The sequence below is a fragment of the Panthera tigris genome, chromosome F2 (genome assembly GCF_018350195.1).
Source record: "Panthera tigris isolate Pti1 chromosome F2, P.tigris_Pti1_mat1.1, whole genome shotgun sequence".
Taxonomy (NCBI): domain Eukaryota; kingdom Metazoa; phylum Chordata; class Mammalia; order Carnivora; family Felidae; genus Panthera; species Panthera tigris.
Window position 1 is genome coordinate 80257972 of NC_056676.1, and position 25438 is coordinate 80283409.

A 25438-nucleotide genomic window follows, 5' to 3' on the forward strand; every position below is an offset into this window, starting at 1 on the left:
TGGCAGGTGTGAAGGTTCTTTGTTGAATCTACATCTTTTTTTCAAATGGAAAAATCTTATGCCTCCAAGCTCCGTGTGGACGGGGCAGGGTTGACCAATTCGGTGGGCACAGGGGAGGAGGAGGGTGAGGGAGGACGGATGGAGGTCACTGCGGTCTGGCGGCCATCTCCTGAAGGAAAGACAGCTGCCTGCTGGCAAATTCCCGGATGCCGGGCTCTGGGTCTTTTTTGAGATCTTCAAAAGCTCCAGGGGAGGAGAGATAAGTCAGAGGTGCCCCGGGGTCCCGTCTGCCCGCAGCCCCACCCTGGTGGAGGGAGTCCGAGGGCCCATGCTCCCGGACAGCATCCCCTCCTTCCAGCAGGGGTGGGGGCGTGGCAGGACCACACCCGGACCCCAACTCCTCTGCCTCCCCAACCCCACCTATTCCTCGCCCCTCACTTTTGGGCGCCCACCCACAGCCTTACTTTATTGGAGCCTCGGGTGGAGTGAGTGGGTGTGAGCCCCATCCCACAGGTGCCCATCTCTACCTCTGGAGGTGTGGGCTGGGGGTCCAGGGCGGGGGGAACCTCCAGAGGTGGGGTGGGAGGTGTGGGCTGGGGGTCCTGCGCGGGGGGACACGGGGCTGCTTACTGCAGAGCAACGGGTTTATGTCCATGCTGTTCACCACCTGGGACACGGCCTGGGGGTGGTAGCAGATGTTGTACCCTGCGGGACAGATAGAGGAGCCCGCCAGTGGAAGAGGGCTTGCTGGCGGGTGAGCGTCAGACCCTCTCCAGGCCTTCCGGGGCCCCTCACCCACCACCTCTCCTCTCCTGCCAGCAGACCTCGAGCTGCGCTTGCAGTAGCCTGGCAGGTGCTGGCGGGCCGGACCAGGGCAGGAGAGGGTCAGGATGCTCAGGCAGGGCAGGCAGGAGGGTCCCGGAGCCCGGCCGCCCCTGCTCACCTATGAAGAGCGCAGCCCAGGTCTTGATGTGGTGGTGGCGGCTGTGCAGGTAGCTGAGGGCCTGCGCCAAGTGGATGCTGAACTCCTCCTGGCTGTGGGTCATCTGGCCGGAGGACAGCGTGCCCTGCTTGCTGGAGCAGGGACTAGTCCAGAGCCCCAGCCCAGCCCCGCCCCTGCCAGCCCCGGGGGCTGCGGGTGCGGTGAGGGACACAGCGGCGCGCCAAGCCTGGAGCCTGGCTCCTGGCCCCGCCTCCCGGCCCCGCCCCGGCCCCGCCTCTCGCCCCCGCCCCAGGCCCTATCCGGCAGGCCCCGCCTCCCGCCCTCGCCGGGGCCCCGCCTCAGCCCCGCCTCCCGGCCCCGCCCCGCCCCAGACCTCTCCCAGGCCCCGCCCCGGCTCCGCCTCCAGGCCCCGCCCCGGCTCCGCCTCCAGGCCCCGCCCCCCGCCCCAGTCCCCGCCTCCCTCCCAGCGGCCGGTCCCGCGCGCCCCAGGCCCCTCCTCACCAGGCAGGTCCAGAGGAAGTGGCGGGCGCTGAGGCCCCTCTCCCAGGCCAGCGTGCAGAAGAGGGTGTGCCGAGGCCGCCAGCGGAGCAGCACCGCGCAGCGGTACAGGGCGAACTTGGCATGCTGCGGGGACAGCCGCGGGAGGGGTCACCTGCCGCCTGGGCTGTCTGGGCTGGAGGTGTGTCCCCCCGCCCCCCCTCAGACCACGAGCTTCCGGTGGGTCTGGGGCCCGATGCCGTCCTCCCCCGCTGTAGTCTCAGCCCACCCTCGGCCTCTGGGGCAGCCCCGGCTCCGGCCTCAGTGCCTGGCTCCCGGCTGCTCCCAAGGCAAGTCTCCCATTCATTTTGGAAGCTGCCGCTCGATGCCTCTCTTCGGCCGCGCTGTGTCTCGTTGGCCTCAGCACGGGGCACGGCTGGCACATGGGAAAGCCTGACCATTGCACCAAGTTCAGCGAGCAACCCGAGCCCCCGCCACGTGGCAGGTGCTGCGGACACGGCAGAGACTGGAACAGGCCGGGTCCTGCCCACACAGAGCGCGCGGCGGCACGCGTGCACGTGCGTAAGCGCTCGTATGCACGTGTGTGCGTGCGCGTGCACGCGCACGGGGCGGACCTCAGTCACGGACACCAATGGCGGTGGCCACACCTGCTGCCCGAGAGCAAGGCTGCTCCCTGCCGCCATCTGCACACCCTCAGCCCCGCCAGGGGGAAAGCCCGGCAGCGGGCACTCACCTTGACGACGGCCGGACAGCGGTCCTTCAGGTGCAGGAGCAGGGGCACCAGGCTCTGGTGCACCTGGGTTCGCAGGCCGATCAGCTCCCTGCCTGCCGCTGCTGCCACCAGGTCCCCGAACAACGCCATGGCCGCCGCCCGGATCCCGTCCCGCTCCTGCAAGACGGGGGCTCAGAGCCGCAGCCAAACTTGCCTGGGGCCCCCACCCTGTGGAGGGGATGGGGCTCAGGTCCCTCAGCCGAGCCCTCTCACCAGGTCTGGGGCCCCTGGGCAGGGCCGTGCCTCCCTCTCAGGGCCCTTCGCGGGTCCCAGACCCTCCACCGGGACCTGAAATCACTTCTCTCTCCCTCGCAATCTCACCCCGACCACCCGAGTGTCACGAGAGTGGTGTGTGTGGGGGCGGGGCGTATCCCCTCCAGTTCCCCAGTGAAGGGAGACAGTCACCGCCAGCTTGCGGGGCGCTTCGGGAAGGTGCAGCGGGTGGGGCTGGAGGGCCCGAAGGGCGATGCTCTTCCAGCCTCGTGGAGAAGGGGGCCGAGCGCCACCTGGCGGCCAGTGGGCCCAGTGCGGCCCAGGTGCGCCGGGTGCACATCCAGGCGTCCGCCTTTGGGGCTCCTCTCCCCAGCCCCCAGGCCAGAGGGCAGAAGGGGAGTTGGGGGGGGGGTGTCCCTCTGCCTTTGAGGACCTGGGGTAGGCACAGGAGGGGGGCATAAGCAGGGCGCGTGCCCGCCTCCGCCCGGGCACACTCACGTCGTCGAAAAAGGAGCGGGCGTTGATGGCCACCCGGAGGCTTTGCGCGGCTGCGCCGTTGGCGCCCAGGCGGTGCAGCACGTCCGACACGGTGCCCATGACCCGCACAACCACCTGCTCGCTGTTCTGGAAGAAGCCGTTGAGAAAGGCCGGCATCTGTCTTTGGAGCAGGCTTCCCTGGGGGGCAGGGGCGCCGGTGAGCCGAGGGTGCCAGGAGTGGGGGCTCCTGCGCCCTACCCCGGCCCTGTGGAACAATCTCAGGCCCTCCCTCCGATGCCCCTCCCCAGCCCCCATCCCGGCCTGGGTGTCTGCCCGGCATAGTCCCCCTAACTCCGCTGGGATCCCGCCCTGGCTCTGCACACAGGGCAGCTGTGCTCCTGCCCTTGGTCTGCCCCCCAGGAGCGGTGTGGTCATGGACAGGGCTTTCCTCTCTGAGGGAGTCCTCCTGGGGTTAAGGGATATTAGCCCTGTGTTAGGTGGCTCCCAGCTCCTTCTTTTTCCAGTCCCCATGCTGGTCAGAAGGCCCCCCACTGGAGACCACTCTTCCCTTCCTCCGCCTCACCCTGCCTTCACCCCTGTTCCCGGCCTCCCAATGGGCCAGCCAGGGAGGGCCTGGGGACAGGACGAGACAGGGTTGGTCAGCTGTGCACAGACTGAGGTCACTGGTTCTCTAGTCACAGGGAACTCGGGTGCACAGGAGGTGGTTCCGGACCTCCTACGTTACAACGACCACTTCCCACTTGCCCACTACTTTAAACAAGACTGAATTCATTCTCAGCCAGTTCTGTCTGTGCCTCTTGTTGGCCTGGTGCTCGTGAATTGTCCAGATGAACGGTTGGAGAGCAGCCTGTCGGCAAAAGGATGTTTCCTGCCGTTGGGCCCCTTATCAGTGATAGTGTGAAAACCAGAGTGATTTTTACAACTTTAAAACAAGTTTTCAGCCACCTCATTGGCTTCCTGAGCTCTGTTGGGTTTTACAATATTAACTTTTTAGCAAATGACTCATTTCACAGTAACAAACACTTTCTGCACACCTACAGGGTACAGCCAGGGTGCTGGGATGGGACTCGGGTTCTGGCAGTGAATGGGCAGAATGGGACTGTAATGGGAAGGACCAGAAAACAAACAAAGCATGCATAACACAATGAGTGTCAGAGGGTGACGAGCAGTGTGACAGAAGATAAAGCAGAGGATAGAGTGAGCCGTGGTGGAGGCCGTGGTGGAGGCTGGGGTTGTTACAAAATTTAAGTAGGATCAGAGAAGCTGTCACTGAGAAGGTGACAACTGAGGAAATTCTTGCAGATGTGCTGGAAAGGCAGTCCAGCAAAGGGAGCAGCATGTGCAAAGGTCCTGAGGCAGGAGCATGCCTACCCTGCTTGTGAGCAGAGGAGAGACTGATTCACATCCTCATAGGAGGCTGCTGGCTGCTGGGTGAGCCTACACTGGAAAGGAGAAGGGGCAGCCATTGGGACCAGGGAAGGGGGTGCAGTGGTCTGGGGCAGATGCTGGTGGCTTCAGTGAGGGCAGCAGTGGAGTGGGAGAACAGTCGGATTCTGGGTCTGCCTGGGATTTCTTGATCGCCTGGACGGCGCCCAGGTTTGGGGTCCCCATCAGCTGAGATGAAGGTTGCAGGAGGTGCCTATTTGTGGGGGGGACAGAGTTTGCTGTGGATGTGCTGAGTTGGAGATGCCAGCTAGGATCTGAGCAGTGAGTCAAGGCTGGCGTTCAGGTCTGGGGTTGGGATGTGGATCTGGTGGGCAGTGGGCCAGTAGATGGTACTTAAAGATCGGAGAAGGCCAGCAAGGGAGCGGCAAAGACGGGGAGGAGGAATGGATGGGAGTCCCGGGGCGCCATCCGGTGCCCGGCCAGGGACAGGAGAGACCAAGGAAGAGGCTGCCCAGGATGTGGGAGGGAAACCAAGCGAGCGAGGTGTCCTGGGCCAAGGGGATGGAAAAGTCACTCGGTCTGTGTGCTGAGGGGCCCGATAAGGGGTCCCCCGGTGGGAGGTCACAGGGCACCTGCACGAGAGTGCTCGCAGGCTGGCAGTGGGGGTGGGGGACGCTGCCTGGAGGGCTCCCTGCTTTACTCCACGGCAGTTGAGTATTTCATTAAGCATTGTGTTCGTGGCATCGTCACACAACCTCCAACGAGCACCAAAGGGCTGCTGCCAGGAGGGCTCCTGCCACAGCTGGCCACGTGGTGTCTCCGTGCCTCCTTGCAGCCCGGGGCGACCGCTTGGCCAGTCGGACTGGAGCACCTGTGGGTCGTGCCCTCAAAGGGTGGGGTGTGCCTGCTGGCTGGAGTAAGGTGGTGGCCGTGCAGACCCTCCCGGGAGGGCAGCGCCCAGGGGCAGGGGTGCACAGCGAACGAGGAGGAGCAGATCAGGACGGCCGCACCCCCGGAGAGAAACGCTCGTCCACCCTGTTTACGCCGCAGCTCACGTGGGTCTTGGGCACGTGCTACATTCTGGCCTCCTAGTACACGTGCCGCTACCTTGCCGGTGCAGTTTGTGTTTGGCGGTAGGCGGAGGTGGCCACGAAGGCACGCACCGCTGAGTGGGAGTGGTCCTGTGGGTCCTGCAGAGGGCGCTCCTCTGGTGTGGGGGCAGTGACCGCTGAAGACCCTCAACCCTGGGCCCTGCCCCATCCCTGCCCAGTTCAGCCTGTGCCGTCCCCACACCAGCAGGCCTCCTTGGCTGGCAGTGCTCTGGATCTGCCTTGTTCCCCCAGCCCCGCTGTGGCCACCGGCTCCCACCCCACTTGGGAACCATGCCCCCTCCCTGGCCCTGGCTGTCCTGGTCTGGCAGCCCTCCTCCTGTCTTATCCACTCCCCACGGGTCCCACCTGGTGTGGGGCATAGAGGAGGCACACGGAAGCGTCCTATGACGGGCCTGCAGGAACGGCTGGAGACGGGTGTGTGGATGACGGACCACTGACCCACTGACCCACTGATCCACTGACCGACTGACAGAGTGAATGAATGAATGATAGAGCAAATGGGAATAATGGAGTAAGTGAATAACATATAAAGAGTGAACAAAAGAAATAATGAAATAATGAGTCATAGATGAAGGGCCAAAGGAGCAAATGGTTGGGTGGATGGGCAGGTGGATGGATGGTGGATGGATGGGTGGGTGGGTAGGTGGATGGATGGGTGGAAGGGTGGATGGGTGGGTGGAAGGGTGGATGGGTGGGTGGGTGGATGGACAGATGGTGGATGGACGGACGGTGGGTGGATGGATGGGTGGATGGATAGGTGGATGGATGGATAGATGGATGGATGGATGGGTGGATGGATGGGTGGATGGATAGATGGATGGGTGGATGGGTGGGTAGATGGATGGATGGATGGATGGATGGGTGGTTGGCTGGCTGGCTGGGTGGGTGGGTGCGTGGATGGATGGATGGATGGATGGGTGGATGGGTGGGTGGATGGATGGGTGGATGGATAGATGGATGGGTGGATGGGTGGGTAGATGGATGGATGGATGGATGGATGGATGGATGGATAGATGAATGGGTGGATGGGTGGGTAGATGGATGGATGGATGGATGGGTGGATGGATGGGTGGAGGGATAGATGGATGGGTGGATGGGTGGGTAGATGGATGGATGGATGGATGGATGGATGGATGGATGGGTGGATGGATGGGTGGGTGGATGGATGGATGGATGGGTGGATGGATAGATGAATGGGTGGATGGGTGGGTGGATGGATGGATGGATGGATGGGTGGAGGGATAGATGGATGGGTGGATGGGTGGGTGGATGGATGGATGGATGGATGGGTGGGTGGATGGATGGATGGGTGGTTGGCTGGCTGGCTGGGTGGGTGGGTGCGTGGATGGATGGATGGATGGATGGGTGGATGGATAGGTGGATGGATGGGTGGTGGATAGATGGGTGGATGGATGGATGGATGGGTGGATGGGTGGGTGGATGGATGGGTGGATGGATAGATGGATGGGTGGATGGGTGGGTAGATGGATGGATGGATGGATGGATGGATGGGTGGATGGATAGATGGATGGGTGGATGGGTGGGTAGATGGATGGATGGATGGATGGATGGGTGGATGGATGGGTGGATGGATAGATGGATGGGTGGATGGGTGGATGGGTGGGTAGATGGATGGATGGATGGATGGATGGATGGATGGGTGGATGGATGGGTGGGTGGATGGATGGATGGATGGGTGGATGGGTGGGTGGATGGATGGATGGATGGATGGGTGGATGGATGGGTGGGTGGATGGATGGATGGATGGGTGGATGGTGGGTGGATGGATGGCCGGAGGGGAACCCTGTGCCCAGACGTGTGTTCTCAGCCCGGCACTCATGGGCAGACACTCTTACGCCTCCCATTTCACAGATGTGGACACTGACCCAGGCCCAGAGAGCTGAAGAAACTCGCCAGCTAGCAAGTGTTGGAGGACAGGGTGGCCCTGGCGTCCTGGTGTATCACCTGGGCGCTTAACCACTGCATGGGACCCTGGGAACCCACCGTGGGGGCAAGGTCGGGCATCCAGGGCCAGAACGATTTTTGCCTCTTTGATGATGCCCCCCACCATTCACTATGGGAGTGGGCTGTTCCAGTGATGGTGGGTGCTGGGGGGGGCCAGAAGGGGATGGAGAAGACAGGTGAGCAGTGGGTGGGAGGACCCCTGTCTCTGAGATTCTCGGGGCGTTCCCCTCTGTGGACTGGCCTGGGTGCCACCTGTGGGCTCCCCCTAAGCACCTGTCATTGGCAATAGCACTGTCCCTCTCTGGGTGTGGACGATACAACGTCCCCAGGGAGCAGCCACTCTACCCCTTCCCCAACCCTGCCAAGGAACCATCCCCAACTGCAGTCCACCGATAAGGACACCGAGACTCAGAGAGGTAAAGTCATGTGTCCCCAGCCACACTGCCGTGAGGGACGGAGCCAGGATTCCAACCCGGTAGGCCTGGTGGGCACGTGTGTGTGCGCACGCCAGCTCTGAGGCCCCTCGGGCCCTTACCTTCTCCGGGTGGAAAAGGATGTTTCCGAGGCCCTGTAGGCTCAACACGCGGACCTCGGGGCTGGGATCCCTGAGGCTTCGGGCCAGCACAGTCAGGACGGCCTGTCTGGGGAGCACCTCCAGCAGCGTGGGGCTGTAGAGGAACTGGGGCAGTCCCCGAGGGCGGGCGGGTCAGGCTCTCGTAGGGAGCCTCCGCGTGTGTCCGGGAGCAGGGCTCCAGGCCCGGGGTCTGGCAGGGGTGTTGGGGAGGGCAGCCACCAGCACCCCCGGGGGTATCTTGGTTAACAAGTAGTTGAATCCTCTTTCCCAGCTGGATCAACTCTTTGATGTCTCGCTGTGGAAACTGAGGCCCAGAGGGGGAAGGGGTCTTGCCTAATGTCACACGGCAAGACTGGGGCCAATGGCCTGGCTCACGGGACACCTGTGGGGACAGAGCCCCGGGGAGGGTGGCTTGGACCTCCCTGCTGGTGGCGGGTGGGGTGGCGAGTGGCAGCAGGCTTTGACTTGGGTTTCTCCCCACTGAGGTCAGTTAAGGACATGCCACACGGCACCCCCCCTCCCCACCCCCAGCCCAAGCCCTGCCGTGGCCCCTGCCTCAGTTGCAAAGTCTGCCACGCCCAGCGACTGTCTTGCTCTAACCTGTGCCCTCTTGGCTCAGGGCGACCTGAGCCCCGCTCTGCCTGACCGACCAGCTCTGTAGGGGTGGGGGCAGGGACAGGTGGAGCGATGGGTTCGCCAGGGCCACTGACGGGGGGGCTGCTAAGTGGGGGACCCAGCCCCAGACTGTGGACCGCCCTGGAGACGGGAGCGGGAAGGAACGGGTGTGAGGGGTCCATCTGGCGGGGCCTCCGCCCACGAAAGGTCCTGATGGGGCACCGAGGTGGCTGGAGGAGGGGGCTGGGTCTGAGGGGCTCCCCTCCCCCTGTCCAGGCCGCTACCTCGACGAGGATGAGGATGGCCGTCTTCCGCTCCCGTTTCTCCTTGCTCTGCAGGCTGGACAGCAGCTGGCTGGTCACTGCCTTGATCTGCCTGCAGTGGTTCTGAACCATGGCCCTGGGGCGAAGGGAGGAGGGCAGGGGGAGGGCAGGGGGAGGGCAGCGTGGCAGGCTCGACCTGGCGTCCACCCTCCCACCATCACCTGACCCAGCTGGGGCTGAGCGGCCAGAGCTGTCCCTGCGGGTGGGTGGGCCCCCATTCCCTTATGTCCCTCTGTACCCGCTGGCCACCCACTGGGTTCTGGGCCCGGACTGGGCCTATGGGACACGAGGAGCAGGCCCCTAGGCGGCCTCCACAGGGGTGGGGCTGGGAGAAGACACCCGTGTCCACAGGCCCCCGGTGGGCGTGCACGTGGCCAGGCACCAGGGCACCGACTTCCGTGCCAGAGGGCCGTGTGCGCGCACGTGTGAGTTCGCTGGGCCGTGCTCACAGGCGGACCCGAGGCGTCACTGTGGTCGATACACCCAGCTTCCTGGACAAGCAGTGGCCCGGCTCAGGCCCTGGCCCCTGCCCTGGCCCCGCTCCTACCTGGCGAGGAGACCCACGCCCTGCGGGTAGGTGCGGGTGGTGGCAAAGAGCTCCCAGGCGCCCCGCAGCTCCAGGTGGGCGAAGTCCTGCCAGTGCCCCGTGGTGGACAGCAGACCCTTCAGGGCCTCCAGCGACGTCCTGCCGGGGAGCAGAGGGGGTCACCGAGCCAGCCCTGCCCCCGGCGAGGGTGCCCCGCCGCCCTGGATGGAAAGGGACATTCCGGCTCCTGTCTGGGCTCAGGGCCCCAGTGGCCTGGAGGCCTCCCTGGGGGTGAGTTGTGCTGGGGGAGGGGGCAGCGTGAGGACACTCGGGCCCGGGCCTGTGCTCTATGGTCAGTTGCCGGGGCCAGGGCCTGGAGGGTGCCCCCTCTAGGAGGGAGGGTCTGAGATGGGATTGGTGCACAGTCAGGGTGAGGTGTGCTTGGAGAGCCTCAGAGGACACGCATCGCGTCCGTGGCTGGCTCTCCAAGGCTGCAGCTCGGGGGACAGGGCTGGAGGGTGCTTCGGAGATCGGCGGTCTCCCAAGTCACAGGTACAGAGGGTCCCGGCTGAGCCTTAAAGGGATGGTGCCCTTTGAATGTGGGGCCAAGAATACAAAGAGGGCGCTGCAGGGAGGGAGGAGGAGAGCTGGGGGGTGTGGCGTCACAGAAGCCCAGACAAATGTCCGTTCGGCACTCCTGACACCCCTCTGCTTTCAGAGGACGCAGAGAAACCAGGTTCCGCTGGCCGCATGCACACGCGAACTCAAGAAAGTTTGCCGGACACACGGCAGAGCGGGATGGCGAGCTCGAGATCCAGTGCCCTGTCTGTCCCGGTCACACGCCTGGCCGGGGGCAGCAGAGGAGAAGAGCAGCGAGGCCCCTGGCTCCACACCTGCACCGTGACACCTCGGTCACGGGCCTAGGGCTGTCCAGGCACTGCAGGCAGGACACAGGGCGAGGGCCCAGGAGGGCAGGCCCGGATCCCCCCACCCCGCCACCCTGCACCTCATCACGTCCGTCCTGGCCCCACGCGACAGGTCGCATCGGCCTGGATGTGTGAGCCGGCTCCCGGAACGAGGCTATCAGCGAGGACCAAGCACGATTCTGAGCAGATTTGCCAAACCGAGTGTCCCGGGGTGGAATTTCCAGGGGCCCCAACCCAAACCCCGGAAGCGGGCCTGCTGGAGCCCACGGGGACCCTGTTTGATTCCGCGTTTTCAGGAAGCGCCACAGTTTTCTGAGCGGCTGCACCCCTGTACGTTCCCGCCACGGCGGTTGTTTTCTCGAGGTGGCCTGTGTCACCGGCCTCCGCCGCCTTGGCCGTGCGTGCAGATGGGCCGAGGCCAGCAGGGAGGGTGCAGGGGTGAAGCCTGCCCTGGACACTGGGCTGGATTCGTGTGTCTGACCTGCCGATGCCTCAGGCCCCGACTGCTGCTGTTCCCAGGAACACGACGCGGAAATGAGGCCCGGCCTCCTCTTTCCGACCTGGAGTCCAGACGCCCTCTCGGGAGTCCCCTGGTCACATGTTAGCTGCAGGAGGGCAGTGCTGGGTCTCCCTCACCTGGACATTGCCCACTCTGACCACCCATCCCCAGTGCCAGTTGGACCCTGCCACTCCCTCTGCATAGAGCCCTCCATGGCTCCCCACTGTTCGGTGTGGAGGCCGCTTTCAAGGCCTCCTTCCTGTTCCCGCCCCGCTTGTCCCCTCCCCCCAAGCCTCTGTGCCCTCCCAGCCCCCACCCAGGGACCTCAACCATCAGTGAGGTCTCAGCCCAGGTGCTGGGTCCTCAGGGACTACACGATAGGTGGTCATCCTCTGTGGAGGTGATGACTCTCCCTCAGGGCACTCTGCACAGTGTGTCAAGCACCCAACTGTCACCGGGCTGTCACCCGACCCCCATGTGCGTTTCCATGGGGCTGTGAGCTCCCTAGCAGAGGGTCCCGCCTCTGGTGATGAGCGTGGTCTGGGACACAGCAAGCACCCGTCGATATTTAAGTGCTGCCAGTGGGGCACACAGTGGTCCCCCTGCAAGTGCTGACGAGGTAGCCCTTCTACCTTTCTTTTCCTCCAAGACCCGCAGGGAGCATGGACGGGAGGCACGGGCACCGCCGAGCCAGGGGCCAGGGGCCGGGCTTGGCCAGGAATGGAGGCGGGTCTGGGCAGGGCTGTGGGGGCCCCGGGGTGGTAAGGAGAGGACAGGCGGGACCGAGTCCTGTGCCTTCTGTCGGCCCCTCCCTGCTCAATCCCTGGGAAGTCACATCTCCCTGCAGATCCCAGGGCCCCTGCCCACCGGGCAAACGGACAAGAAGATGCTGGGCCTGGGGTCATGCCATCGAACCCTTCACCTTCGCCTTGACCGAGGCCCGGAGTGTTGACCACTCGTCCAGGGCCGAGTGCTCACAGGGGAGGTTAGGATGAGGTCTTCGATCTCAGACCCGGGACCGAAGAGCATATCGTTATGAATTGCTCGTTTGCTCCTTGTCAACTGCCAAAAACCAGGACTGTGAACAGTGTTTTAAATAAAGAGCTTTACCTTGAAAGCTTAAAGTTTAAAAGACAACAAATTGGAAGGAGGTGAGAAACAAAAAGGAAGCACCAAGTACTGTAGGGAGGTTCCGAATGTTAACTTTACATATGAGCTTCCTGGAAGCCAGGGCAAAAAGGAAAATATGTTGGCTGTACTTAGAAGTGGTCCAAGAGAGTGTCTTTGAAATAAAGAGAAATCAGATGCCCCATGAGAATGAGAGAGTTGGTCCATGATGGAGAAACTAAAGGGATGAGAAGTCCTTCATGGGGCAAGACGGGTCCCAGAGGAGAACCCAGCCGAGAACTGACCAAAGCAGTTAACTCTCTAAAGAAAGAGGCTTTGTTTGTCAGAGATCCAAAGGAAAGGGACCCAGAGGGAGGGCGGTGGTGTCTTTGCAGCCCTGCTGGGGAAGGGGTGCCATGCCCACCCCCCACTTGCTGGTCCCAGAGGCTGGCCCAGCTTAGCAGGGTGTCAGAGACTTCAGAGGCTTGATCCTGCCTCACTGGGGTGCTCCCTGGTATCCGGTGCCACCCCCATGCTGCTGGGGGCACCACAGACAGGAGGCCTCTCAGCAGCGGGTGCCCCGATCCCCTCCTTGGCCTGTGTCCCCCTTCATGGTGCCACATCCGCCGGGCGTCAGACCCTGGACTGCAGCGGTCGCTGGGTAACAGTGGCTGCCCGTGTCCCCACCGTCCCGGACTATTTGCTGGCCCTGCTGCTGGTTGGCCTGCCCTTCCTTTGGGCCCTTCGGGTTTTCCTCCGGGCAAGGGGGGCTCAGGTCCTGTCCCAGCCCCAGGGAGGGTGTGGGAGCCCCACCCGGTCAGAGCCCCATGTGCCCCCGTGGCCGAGGCGATTGGCTCACGGGTGAGCATGTGATCCAAGACCGGCCAATCAGAGCCGGTGGACTATGCCAGGCAGGGGGGTCGGAGAGCCTGTCCCTCAGTTGCTTGGGCCACCTCCCTCCTCCCTGGAGAGGACTTGCCCAGAGAGAGGCTGTGGGGCTGAGGTCCGGGAGGGAGAGGCCAGTGCTGCCTGAGCATCTCCAGCCAGCTGGCCTGGGTAAGAAGCTGACAGGTGCCCCGGGGAGATGGACAGATACCCCCTCCCTGGGGGAGACAGACAGATATGTCCCTTGGGGAAACCCCAAGTCAGACAGACAGATACCCTGGTTCCTTGGGGGAGACAGACAGGCCCTCTGCTCCCTGGGGGAGCCCCAAATCAGATGGACAGACACCTCTGCTCCCTGGGGGGGACAGACAGACACCCCCACTCCCTGGAGGAGCCCCGGTGAGACAGACAGACACTCTGCTCCCTGGGGGAGCCCTAAATCAGACGGACAGGCACCCCCGCTCCCCCCGGCGAGACAGACAGACACCCCGGCTCTCTGGGGGCTTCCGGTCTACGGGGCACAGATAACAGTTGTCAGGCAGTGGCCCTGGGAGGGGGAGCGGCAGGGTAGAAGTAGGACCACCGTTTTAGAGAAGGTGGTCGGAGACCCCGGCAAGAAGTGAGGGTATCGGGGGGAGCGGGACCAGGGAGTGAGAGGCCCCGAGGCAGTCACACGCGGGGTCTAAGGAACAGTGGGGAGACGTCAGAGGCTGGAGCAGAGGGTGTGAGTGAGGGGCGTGTGACAAGAAATGAGGTCCCGGAGGCGGCAACAGGGAGCCAGAGGGAGAGGGGCCTCGGGGCCACTGCGAGGATCTGGCTTTTTCTGAAGTAAGTGGGGAGAGGCTGGGGGTCATGAGGCCTTGGATGTGTTTTGACTGGGATCGGGCTGTGGCGTGGAGGGCAGGAGAGCGGCGGGGGGGGTGGGGTGGGAGGTGGGGCAGGGGGAGCTGGAGGCTGGACCCGGTACGTACGTTCTGGGAGGAGAACGTTTTTATTAGCTTATTAGGGAAGATTCATGCATGTCGCACGGTTGATGTGAATAAAAAAAGAACTTTATGCGCATTCGGATTCAGAAGCAATACGAGAAGAAGTGGCATTTTTTTCTCAGTGACGCGCCTTGGGGAGAGCTGTTAAAACTGACAAATTACGTGAAACACATCATAATACAAACAAATGAAAAGAGTCGGTCCCCGTGGGTTTTAAAGACTTGCTTGTTGGGTTTCTCAAGACACGACCTGGCGTGGAGGGAGGCCGCGGCAGCCGGCCCGAATCGTGGCCGAGCGCCACGGGGGCGCGGACCCTCCGACGCAGGCCCCGTCCACGCCGCTCAGGCTACACCCGCCCACGTCGGTGCAAAAGTGTACGGGGCTCAGAGCAATGCGCAAGGCGACCCGGAGGGGCGTCTGCCCTCACGGGCTCAGCGGTGGCCAGGGGGACACCTCTGCCATCCCACGGCACTAGCTCAGCAACTCGAGGGCATTCTGTGTGTCTCTGGGAAAGCCTCTGACCCTCTCTGAGCCTCGGTTTCCTCATCTGTACAATGGGGGAGGACGAGAAACATCTCGCCGAACCCCCACAAGGACCACATTCAGGAAAGACCCGGTGCCCCGGTGTGGGCAGACGTTAGGTGCTGTGTCCTGTCACCGAGGATGTCTGCTGCCCAGCGACCCTCGGGGAGCAAGTAAAGCAGCCACATGCCTGCCCTGAGTCCCTCCGCGTGACTGCGGCGCTGGCCGTGACGGTGCTCGGGGGTCGACTCTCCCCCCCGCCCACCCCAAAGCTATGTCCAGGTCCTAAACCCCATACCTGTGAGTGTGGTCTTAGTTGGAAACAGGGTCTTTGCAGATGCAATCGAGTTAAGATGAGGCCCTTAGGGTGGCCCTAACCCATCATGACCGGTGTCCTTACAAGAAGAGGGAAACTGAGCCAGAGACACATGGCCGAGGACACCAGGTGACAAGGCAAGCAGAGGCGGGAGCAACGCGTCCACAGGCCAGGGACACGGAGACTGCCCGCAGAGCCAGGAGAGGAAGAGGCAGAAAGCGTCCTCCCCGGCAGGCTTCAGAGGCAGCACGGCCCTGCCGACACCTTGAACTCGGACCCTGGCCTCCAGAACTGGGACAGTAGGTGCCTGGTGCCGTGGGGCGTGCCCCTGCTTTCTCAGCCCTGGGAGGTCGGGGTCTTTGCCTCACCCCTGCAGGCGGAGCCTGAACGCCCCCCTACCTCTGCGGACTGGGCGTGGCCAGCGGCTGGGCCTCCTGGCGGGGCTGCGGCTCCTCGGGCAGGTTCAGCTCCGAGATGTAGTGCGTCTGGGTGAGGAGGGCCAGGAGGAGCTCTGGGTAGGCCTCCTGCACCGCCTTCTTGAACTCTCCGGCGAACTGCAGCTCATGGAGCAAGTTCATGGCCTGGCAGGGGGCAGGGGACACGCTGTAGCTCCCGAGCCTGGGGACGGCGGCCCGAGGCTTCCCGTGCCCACCGGAGCATTCGATCCGGAAGGTCCTCAGGGTGGGGGGACAGCGCTGAGCAGTCAGGACAGAGGGAGGCCAGGGCTCGGGGTGTGGAGGGACACAGACAAGACCCCCCTGCTGACCCCGTGCTGCTGTGTGGTTTCTGGTGGGAAGGGTGTTAAGGGGAGGGGTGGGGGGCCGCACGGGCACGGGGTGGACCCCCCCTCCGCGGCCACGTTCAGACGGAATCGAGCCTGGGGGCTCCGGGTGGGGAGGGGCACCTGCGGGCTCCGGGCTGCTGCTCAGGGGGCTTTAGGGGTGGGGGGGGTGTCTCAGCCGGGGAGACAACAGGGTCGGCCACGGCGGCTGCCTCGTCAGAGTCCAGCCGTGGAGGACAGGTGTGGCCGTGCTAGGAAGTGAGCTCCCCGCTCCTGCGGCTGTGTAAGGAGGAAAGCTGGGCTGGGGGGATTCCTACAGGAGGGCGGGGGGTGCAGGAGGCGGCCTCAAAGGTTCCTCCAAGATCTACAGCCCCAGAGCCCAAGTGTGGACGGAGGGGTTCTCCATCGCCCCCCCGCCCCCGCTCTTCCTCGGCCGGAACCTGTCTCCTGGAGCCCCCCCGGGCTGTGAGGCCACCCACACAGCGCGTCCGGCATCCTGGGGACACGCCCCTGTGACCCAGGGCCCTCAGCAGCCCTGCAGGACCACCGCCGTCCCACTTCAGGGGGTAGAAACGGGCTCCGTAGCGCCCCCCCCCCCCAGGACGTGCTCAGCCCTTGGCCGTGCCCCTTCCCCGGCCCGGAGACGGGGCTCCCCCTCCCCCAGCCTGGAGCACAGCGGGTGCCCTGGATGCCACCGGCGTCTGCACACGGGAAGCCGGTCTGCCCGGTGGCGGCTGGGGGCCGCGTCGAGGCAGTGGCTGCAGAGACTCACGGTGAGCGAGCGCAGGTAGGTCTTATCCTCGGGCGGGGGGCTGCCGTCTCTGGCCCCGGGGGGCAGCGGCCGCTCCTGCAGCCAGGCCAGCAGCGTGGCCACCACCAGGCGGCTCACGGGGCGCTCGGCCCCCAGGGCCCTCCACAACTGGAAGGCGTGGCTGTGGGCAAAGAGGGGCCGTGAGGCCAGCCCTGCTTGTGCTCGGCCACAGCGCGGGCCACGGTGAGCGGGGTCTCAGGCGCCTGGAGTAGTGGGGGAAGGGGAGGGGGAGGGAGGAGGCTGGGCTGGATCCGGGGGCCTGGGGGGTGGAGGAGAGCATCTCGGGGTGACCGCCTTCACCACGAAGGGCGGTGTGGACAGGTGTGTGTGTGTGTGCGGCCTGGGGGATGTGCCATGGACAGCGGGCCAGCTGCCCCTGGTCCGTGCTCCTGGGTCTCACTTTCGGGGTCTGTCCTCCAGGTTCCTCGCACCCCAGCTACAGACTCTGAGTCTGTCTGTCGCCCTCAGTGGCTCCAAAGTCCGGTTGACCCCTGCCCTCCGACCTCTGCCGCTCCGGGCCTCCACGTGTGCTGCGAGCACTCCTCCCCCGCCCGGCCTGCACCCGCTCAGCCGTTGGCACTTCTGCCTGGAGGCCTGCCCCGGCTGGCTCCTCCTGGCCTGGGTTTGCTGGGGTCCAGCTCCCCGGGCCTGACCTGGGTCGAGTGGGGGCCATCAGAGCTTTATGCTAACTTGTGTTCATTTTGCAGATGGGGACACTGAGGACTGGAGAGAGAGAGAGAGAGGACTGCCCTGATCGGGGCCCTGCCTTGTGACAGAGCAGCTGGGGCTGGGGGCCAGGCCTGCCCGGTCCTGTGACCTTTCCACTTGGTCTGAGGCACTGGCCCGTGACACCTGGGGAGGCAGGGTGTTGGGGCTCCCGAGAGGTCGGTGACCCTGACGGCCCTCTGTTTTCTGTGCTACGGGGTCTGTGGGCCTGCGTGCTGGGTAGAAGCGCCTGGAGGGGCGGGGGTGGGGTCCGGAGGCCAGAGCGGGGGCCTGGATGAGCCCCCACCCCAGCGTTCAGACAGCCCTGGGCTGGGCAGGCACGACAGCTCTGAGGCTTTCTGAGACTCTGAAGCATAGGGTGGGGCCTAGAAAGAGTGCGGCCCTTGCTGTCAGAAGGACGTGGGCCCAGGTCCCTGCTCTGTGCCTTCACGGCCGTGTGACCGAGGGCAAGTCTCTGGGGGCAGAGCCTGCCTGGAGGGACTTAGGTGACAGGCTTCTTCAGGAGCGAGGGCACCCAGAGGCCACGGTTTCTACTTTGCTCTGTCGGCACGTGTGTGCTCAGCACGGTCACGTGTGGGCAGTGAACTTGGGGACAGAGCAGTGACAGAATGGGTAAAATCCCTGCCCGTGTGGGAGCGACCCCTACAGCGCGGCTCAGCCAGCAAGCAAGGGCACGTCAGACCAAGAGCACAGAGCAGGGGAGGGGAGGGGGCCGCAGGAGACAGCGGGAGGGCGCATCTGCTGTGCTCGGTTTCTAGTGGGGCAGCGGGGAAGCCGTCCCCAGGACGGGACACAAACAAAGGCCCGAGGACGTAAGGGGGGAGCCATGTGGCCCTGGCCTCTGGCCCCGACTCACAGCCGTTGTTGGTATGTTCAGGGCCAGCATGGTCGGGGTGGAGAGAGTGGGCCAGCTCACGACCTTATTGGCCACTGTCAAGGTTTTGGCTTTGACTTAGTGAGATGGGGCCACCGGAGGGCTTGCAGCACAGGAGTGAGGGGGTCCGACTTACTAGTGAAGCCCTGTTCTGGCTGCTGGGAGGGAGGGGTGGACATGGCCAGGGACTCCGTGGCAGCCAGCGATGTCCTGACTAGGATGGTGACAGGGCTGGGGACACAGGGGTGAGGGGGAGGGTGTGCTGCTGGGATCCTTGAGGATGGGTCTGGGTGTAGAGAGGAGAGTCAAGGGGACCCTGAGAGCTTTGGCTAGAGAAACTGGGTGACAAAAGGGACAATGCGAAAGAGAAAAAGTTAAGGCCCTACAAGAGAAAAAAGAACCCACCCCCCCAAACACTCGAAAAACCCCAACTGGAGGACACAGGCCCCTTTCACTGCCACGAAGACACAGAATCTCCTAAATTATCTGGACTTTGCTACACTAAACAGAAGAGGGTGCCATTGAACTTGGAATCCTACAGAACACGCTACTAGGGTTTTATAGGAACGGGAACAAAACGAACAGGTCCACAGAGGTGTTGCAACAACAACAACAACAACAAAACCAAACCGAGAAAGACGGTCAGTTCACAAGAGAGGAAACCCCTCCCTAAAGAGCAGCCCGGGGCAGACAAGGCCGTGAGGCCACACGGCCCCTGCAGCCCCACGGACTCCAGCCGGCACCGACAGATAGGAAAAGCCACCTCGAATTGTCGCTTCAAAAAAAAAAAAAAAAGAAAAACCGCAGCGAAGAAAGGAAAAGGGAGTGGACTGAGTTCCAGGAAGAGGTGGGAGAGACGACATCATCTCACAGGTGGAAAAAACGCAAGACGCCCAGAGGGCTAAGACGGAAGCTGAGGGGCACTGAGGAACAGCAGAAAGATGCTCCCAGGGGAGGAGCAAAGAGGACAAAGTACTGCAGACAGAGGGCGGGCCAGGGACGGATGGACGGCACTCCGATTCCCAGTCTGGAAGGAGAAACGCAGCAGGGGATCGGAACTGATATTTGAAGCGATGACCTAGAGAACTTTCCAGAAACAGTAACAGCAACGGCAGAAGGCCTAAACCTACATAGTCAAAGAGTCTACCAGGTCCCTGCGAGAATTAACACAGAGTGATCAACTCTGAGACATTTCTTAATAAAACAGTTACATTTCGAAGGTAAAGAAACACGCTCCAAGGTGTCCAGAAAAAAGGATCTCTTGCAGGGGCGCCCGGAGGGCTCAGGAGGTCGAGCTTCCGACTTCGGCTCAGGTCATGATCTCGCGGTTCGTGGGTTTGAGCCCTGCGTCGGGCTCTGGGCTGACAGCTCGGAGCCTGGAGCCTGCTTTGGATTCTGTGTCTCCCTGTCTCTCTGCCCCTCCCCTGCTTGTGCTCTGTCTCTGTCTCTCAAAAATAAGTAAACATTAAAAAAAAAAAGACCTCTTGCAAAGGCAAACATATTTACAAAGGCAAAAAGACTACTGTCATTAGACTTAATAGAAGAAAGTGTGAACCAAGGATTTTATGACCAGCCAAGCTGTCCTTCAAGGCACATGACTTGTGACACGCAGGTGCCCAGGGCAAGCTGGAGCTGGCCAACCCCCCCCCAGCCTGTCAGAGACGGGCTCGTCCACTTAGGACAGGACTAGGGCTCTCCAGGGGAGGCGAGGGGGCGCGTGTCGGGGCCAGAGCTGAGCTGAGTGCCGACTTCGGCCAAGTGAACATGTGCAGCTGAAAACACAGGAGGAGAAGAGGGGTGGCACAGAGGACATCAGTCTCGCTGCTGGTTTTATGGGCAGGTGGCTGGGAGGTAGAAGGTACCCGTAGAAGATGGATAAAGCAGACTACGAAAGGTGAACCCATAAGTGGAAAAAAGGATTAAGGATCATTTTCTTAAATGGAAAAAATGATTAAGGATCAAAGACCACGCCTCCCATAGAAAAAGAAATAGAACAAATAAAACACACACCAGGATGGGATATGAGGATGGGGTAGAGACTCCACAAGCCAGTCGTATCGATCAGTGTGGAGGAAGGACTTAGCTCCCTGGTTAAAAGAAACAGACTTCCAATTTGGATCACAAATCGAAACCGGGCTCCACGCTGTCTGTGGGACGACAGACACACGCGGGGCCGACGCGGAAACGTAGGCGAGCACAGGCGCACCTGTTGTCCCGAGAACAGACACAGTGGGCTGCGGGCCCTCGGAGCATTACATGTGACAGGGCAGTGCGCTCGATCATGCCCAACGTCACGGCTGCTCAGGAAGCTGTGTGTCTGCACAGATCCCATGACAACCACCTTTACGAGGTAGAAGTTGCGGGAGGCGGAGGGGTCCGTGGATAGAAGTGCATTAGAAATGACTCCAGCGTGCTGTTCTCAGAACGAGACAGATCCAAATGGACATCGGTTAAATACATATACAACACAGTCAATAGGGCAACTCTGAGGATACGCTTCAAGCTCTGCGCCTGACGACGGAAAAGACACCTTCTTCTCGGGGGCCCGGACAACATTCGCAACAGCTGTTCAAAAGATCCTCAAATTCCATCAAGCAGGTGACATTCTCTGTTCCCAATGCAAACACACACACACACACACACACACAAAACAAAGCAAAACAAAACAGACCCTCCAGAACCCTCGAAATTACGAACAGCAGCGTGGAAAGCGGAAATCTTTCTGGAAACAAGTCTCGGGTGCTGGGAGCTGGAGCGAGCTCTCTTCCGGTGCCTTCTGACTCCTCAGCGGAGTGGAAGCAAGGCTGGCAGCCGAGTGCGGTGTCAGAGGTGCGGGGGAGTGGGGGGGGGGGTGTGGAGAGCTGCAGGAAGGTGGCCGGGATTGAAAAATGTGTGCTTTTTCCTCAGGGGCAGGTGTGAAGGTGGAGTGCAGGGTTGAGGGCGGGGTTTCTGGCAGCCGAGTGTGGCTGGCCCGCCTCCAGACTCGGGGTGGGGGGTGTCTGAGGGCTTCGAGAGAAAGCCAGCCCCACCCAAAAGGGCCGTGGTGACCACCGGGGTGGGGGAGGGAGAGGAGGTGTTGGCTGGGGTCTTTCAGGCGCGCCTGGGGTCCACGAGGTGACAGGTGACAGGGGCTGGGCCGGGGTGTCCTATGTGGCACGGGATGGTGGGCAGTGGCCCCCCGGAGCCGGCCTCAGGAGGCGTGCAGGAAGCGAACAGATACGCAGGCTCCCTCCCTGCACCCAGGCCTGTGGGGGTCCCTGTGGGCCGCTGTGAGGGGGCAGGCAGGAGGGAAGAGCTGGGGGTGGGGCCCTGTTCCCCGCCCGGGGGAGGATGGAGGGTGGGGCCGGGCACCTGTCCAAGGGTATGGAGGGGTCCAGGAAGGTGGCCACCAGCTCCGAGGTGTGGTTCCGGGCTAGCAGGGTGATGGCGTGCAGGGCGACTTCCTTGGCTTGGGGGATGTGGACAGAGCAGAGCTGCAAGTGAATGGCTCGGCCCAGCTTGGCAACCTGTGCAGGGAGGCAGAGGATATAGCGGGGAGAGCTGGTCTGATGGGGGAGGCCAGCCCTGCCCGGGGAAGTCTGAGGGGAGGCACGTCCCCGCCCCGGATGCCTGGTCAGAAGGGGAGTCCCAGGCTGAGGGGAGAGAGGTCCCCACCACCTTTTCCCCTGGCACGAGAGGCCCTCCAACTCTGTCCAAACATTGCCCAGTCACCGGAAGGCTCAGACACACCGGCCTCGTCACCTCCCGAGCAGGCCACTTGGGCACACGCTGTTCTGGGAGCCTGGAACGCCCCTCGCCTTCCACTTTCGGTGCCCTTGCTCACCCGCCTGGGGCTTCCCCATCTGCAAGACGCGTCATCAATCGTCCTTTTCCCGGGGGCCACCCCCGCCCCACTGGGTGCACTTCCTATGTTGTTCAGTCCTTATCTGTCCGTGTCTGCCCCGCCCATTGGACCGGGAACTTCTGGAAAGGTCTGTGCCTTCTCCTCCCCCACGTGCTACGCCAGAGCCTGGAGCAGTTGTCCCATCGGCGCCCGTGTGCCTCACGAGCCTGCAAACACCATCCAGGGCCCCAGGACACCTGCTTGGGCCGTTTGTTCATTCGTTCATTCATTCGCTCACTCATTCATTCAGTGGAACTTGTCAGGGTGGGGTCTGTGGCTCCCCCATCGGGGCTGAGCTCGGGGACGCTGCCTTGGCCCAGAGACGCTGGCTGCAGGTGCTGGCTGCCGGGCGTCCCTCTGCCCCCAGACCCGTCCCGGCCCACCCTCAGCGGGTGCCCCGGCCCTCTCACCGTCTCCAGCTCGGCCCCGTGCTCCTGGATGGCGAGGAGCAGCATGTTGGCGGCCGCCTGCACGTGGAAGGAGCTGGGGGATCCCAGTCCGTCGATGGCTGTCCAGATGAGGTCGGTCAGCTCTGCCACCGTGAGATGCTTCATGACCTCCTGTACCGGCAGGAGTGAGGGCAGCCGTCACTGTGGGTCACGCGTGCCCAGGTGTCCGCTCCTGCCTTTGCTTTCCCTTTCCCTTTGCTTCAGGCCACTCGGGTTTCTGAGCACCCCGTAATTCTGAGCCCCTCTCCTCCGGGACCACACGTGATCACCTGCACATGTCTCTGAGCCAGCCACGGCCCGGGGGCAGGAAGGGAGAGAGTGATGCCCACGGTAGGGCAGAGGCATGGCTCCCTTCCTCACTCAGACCCAGTGCTTGTCCTGGGACCTGCACGGCCCCGCCAGCCTCCTTTCCTCCCCTCCTCTGCCCTGTCCTCGCCTCGTGGGCTTCCTCAGCTGCCAGCCTCCGTCCCGCTGGGTGCTTGCTCCCCAGGCCAAGCCCCAGCCCTCCTTCCATGATTTTAACAAAGAGCACTTGAACTTCAGAGTTGTGAAGGGTCTTCAAGGTCACGTGGGTCATCCCCTAGGCCCAGAGAGGCGCGTGGATGCCCTTACCACGGCATAGGCTGGCTCCAGAGCCCAGGGCTCCCGTCCTGTGCTAGGGCCTCCCCAAGAGCCCAACTGGCCTCTGCCCGTGTTCTCCCAAGAGTGACTCTAAGTCCAGACCGTGAGCCGCTTGGGATGATAAAGAGGCTCTGGAGGAAATGCAAGGTGGTGGGTGGGACCCCTGCTCCATAGCCTCAGACTATAGTCTCTGACAGCCCGAGGCTGGCCCGGGTGGAACCTTCCAGAAAGACTTCGAGCATTATTGCTCAATATGGTGGCCACCAGCCACACGTACCTATTTAAACTTAAACTTAACTAACATTTAAAACCTCAGTTCCTCAGCAGCACTAGCCACATTTCCAGTGCTCAGTACTGGGTACCTTGGACAGTGTGGACAGAGACACTTGTATCCTTTCGGAAAGTTCTACTGGAAGGCTCCGACTGGAGCGTCTGATAGAGGAAGATAGAATGCTGGTGACAGGGGCTGACAGAAAGGTTTGAAGTCTGAAAGGATGTTGAAGGAGGTAACATGTTTCTTTGCATGCTAGCCTATTTGGTGAAATGTTTGAAAGTCTGTTAGGATGTTTGTATTTTTATTGGATATAAAAATAAGTGTTAAATAACAGATGTTAGAATATTCATTAGAATCATTATTCTAAGATTTTGGTAAAATGTCTGTGAGAATATTAGGATTAGCTGCTGGTTAGAATGTTAAAATAATTTTAATAATTTTAATGGAATATTTGTAGCCCTTACCAGCTGCGTGCAAACGCTTCTTCATTTGGTTCAACTTGATGGGTATCTATCAAAGGCTGGCTCTACCACCAGGCCTCGCGCTGAGCCCTGGCAAGACCCTGCCTCTGGCCTGGAGTGCCCAAGGTCTAACAGGGGGAGACCGATCAGTACGCCAAGGACAGGGGTCTTTGTCAGTCATGGGCTCAACACCAGGAAGGGACGAGCAAAGTCACCAGGTGGAGACATCACGGACTGCCCACTCCGAACATGAGGCTCCAGGAAACATGGCTTGTCCAGTTAACGCCAGCATCCAGCCCACACTCAGTGCCTCAGACTCGCTCATGTTCAGAAGAGAACACAGATCAGGCACAGGATGTCACAAAGTTACGGGACCTCCCTGGGGTGATGAGAGGGGCCTTGGGGGAACTGCTGGGCTCCCCGAGGCTGCTGACCGAGATGCTGATTGAGGTAGACCAGGTGACCGTGCAAGAGGAGACGTGCTCTGCCTTCATAGGAGGAGGGTCTGGCTTTCGGAGGGTTGAGAGGCCCCCCGGGAAAATGAGGAATTCAGGGATATTTCTGCAGAATTCTCATCCCGCAAAAGCCAGACTTACAGGGAAGGGTGTCTACCCTGGGAGCCGTCCCGACACCACCATTTACCGGGTGCTCATGGTGGCCAGGACTTTACAATGCCAGCCTGCTCATTTTACGGAGAAAGCTGGGAGCTCAGAGAGGGGAGAGGGCTTGTCTACGCTGCACAGCCGTGGGGGACAGAGCTGGGACTCAGGCCTGGGCTGCTGACCCCAGGGTCTGTCCCTGGTCTCTCCCTCCAATCCCCCCTCCCCCAACTCCCAGGTCCCAGGCCAGGGGCCACGGACTTCTCCAAACACTCTCAGTTAACCACCAGAGACACAGGTGAGATCCCGGCCTTGGTTTTTTAATACTTACTCCTGGCTCGGGGTCTGATCCCCCCAGGGGTGCAGTAGGGCCACCCCAACAGCTGGAAGCCCTGTGGTGGGGGGTCGGAGCAGAGCACGGCCAGGCCTCCCCCCACCCGGACCTACCCACCGTTCTAAGGGCTTTGACCTTGATGACTTGGGAGCTGCCAAGCTGGAAGATGTGATCCTTCGGGAATGCCATCTCACGGGGGGTGGGGGGAGCTGTCTGCTGGTCTCCGCTGCTCCAGATGGGGGCCCCATCCTCGCTGGCCTGGGAGAGCTGCTTGGGGGCCTGCGCCTCCACGTTTGGAAGTTCCCTCGCTGGCCAGGGGCGGGATTGGGCGAGGGTGAGGGCGGGGCAGAGGTGGGCTGGGGTCTAGGTTGGGACAGGCAAGAGTTAGGGTGGGGTCGCGTGTAGCCAGGGTCAGGCCTGTGCCCTTATGGGGACGGGAGTGTGAGTGGGCCTGGGGGCGGGGGGCGTTCCAGGGCCGTGGCTGGGGTTAGAGGTGGGTTTGGGGGCAGATCTGGGATGGGCTGTGTTCAGCAGTGTGGGTGTGGTCTCAGCTGAGGCTGTGGTCAGGGTGGCCGTGGGTCCACCGTGGTGGCCCTCGGAGGCTCACCTCTCTGGAGCATCAGGAGCTGGTAGAGGTGGCCCAACCCTTCCAGGCTGGAGTGCCGGGTGGCCTTGTCAGGGTCCTGGCACAAAATCCCCAGCATGCCCACCAGCTGCCCAGTCCTCCTGAAGTCCTCTTTGGCCTGCAGCGAAAGTATGGGAACCACAGAATCCAGACCCTACCGTGGGGTCTCCCCTCTGCTGTGCACTCACCCCAGCTCGGCCAGCATCAGAATGCATCCCCTCCAACCATGTGGCAGGGCTGGGACTCAGCTCTCGGGACCCCAGGCCCAGGCTCTGCCCACCCAGTCGGGCCGCTATAGTCAACAGCTCAGGGCACAACTTAAGGGGCTGACCCC

At 62.3% G+C, this 25438-nt stretch overlaps 1 protein-coding gene across 4 annotated transcripts in view; it reads right to left on the reverse strand.

Annotated features, from left to right (window-relative positions):
- Positions 1-25438, reverse strand: part of LOC102954119 (maestro heat-like repeat family member 5) — a 61572-nt gene continuing 36134 nt past the window's right edge. For 3 of the 4 annotated variants that reach the window (XM_042973338.1, XM_042973340.1, XM_042973341.1), the window contains 15 exons: positions 25087-25222; positions 24615-24787; positions 22152-22301; positions 21210-21364; positions 16220-16379; positions 15066-15247; positions 9447-9584; positions 8861-8975; positions 7923-8066; positions 2925-3101; positions 2175-2330; positions 1445-1567; positions 944-1046; positions 631-705; positions 1-243 (listed from right to left, as the gene is read on the reverse strand). In XM_042973338.1, the coding sequence (XP_042829272.1) occupies positions 146-243; positions 631-705; positions 944-1046; positions 1445-1567; positions 2175-2330; positions 2925-3101; positions 7923-8066; positions 8861-8975; positions 9447-9584; positions 15066-15247; positions 16220-16379; positions 21210-21364; positions 22152-22301; positions 24615-24787; positions 25087-25222 (2085 nt within the window). In that variant the 3' untranslated portion in view covers positions 1-145. Of the gene's footprint in view, positions 244-630; positions 706-943; positions 1075-1444; positions 1568-2174; positions 2331-2924; positions 3102-7922; positions 8067-8860; positions 8976-9446; positions 9585-15065; positions 15248-16219; positions 16380-21209; positions 21365-22151; positions 22302-24614; positions 24788-25086; positions 25223-25438 lie in introns of all 4 variants that reach the window. The other variant, XM_042973339.1, reaches the window with a different exon arrangement.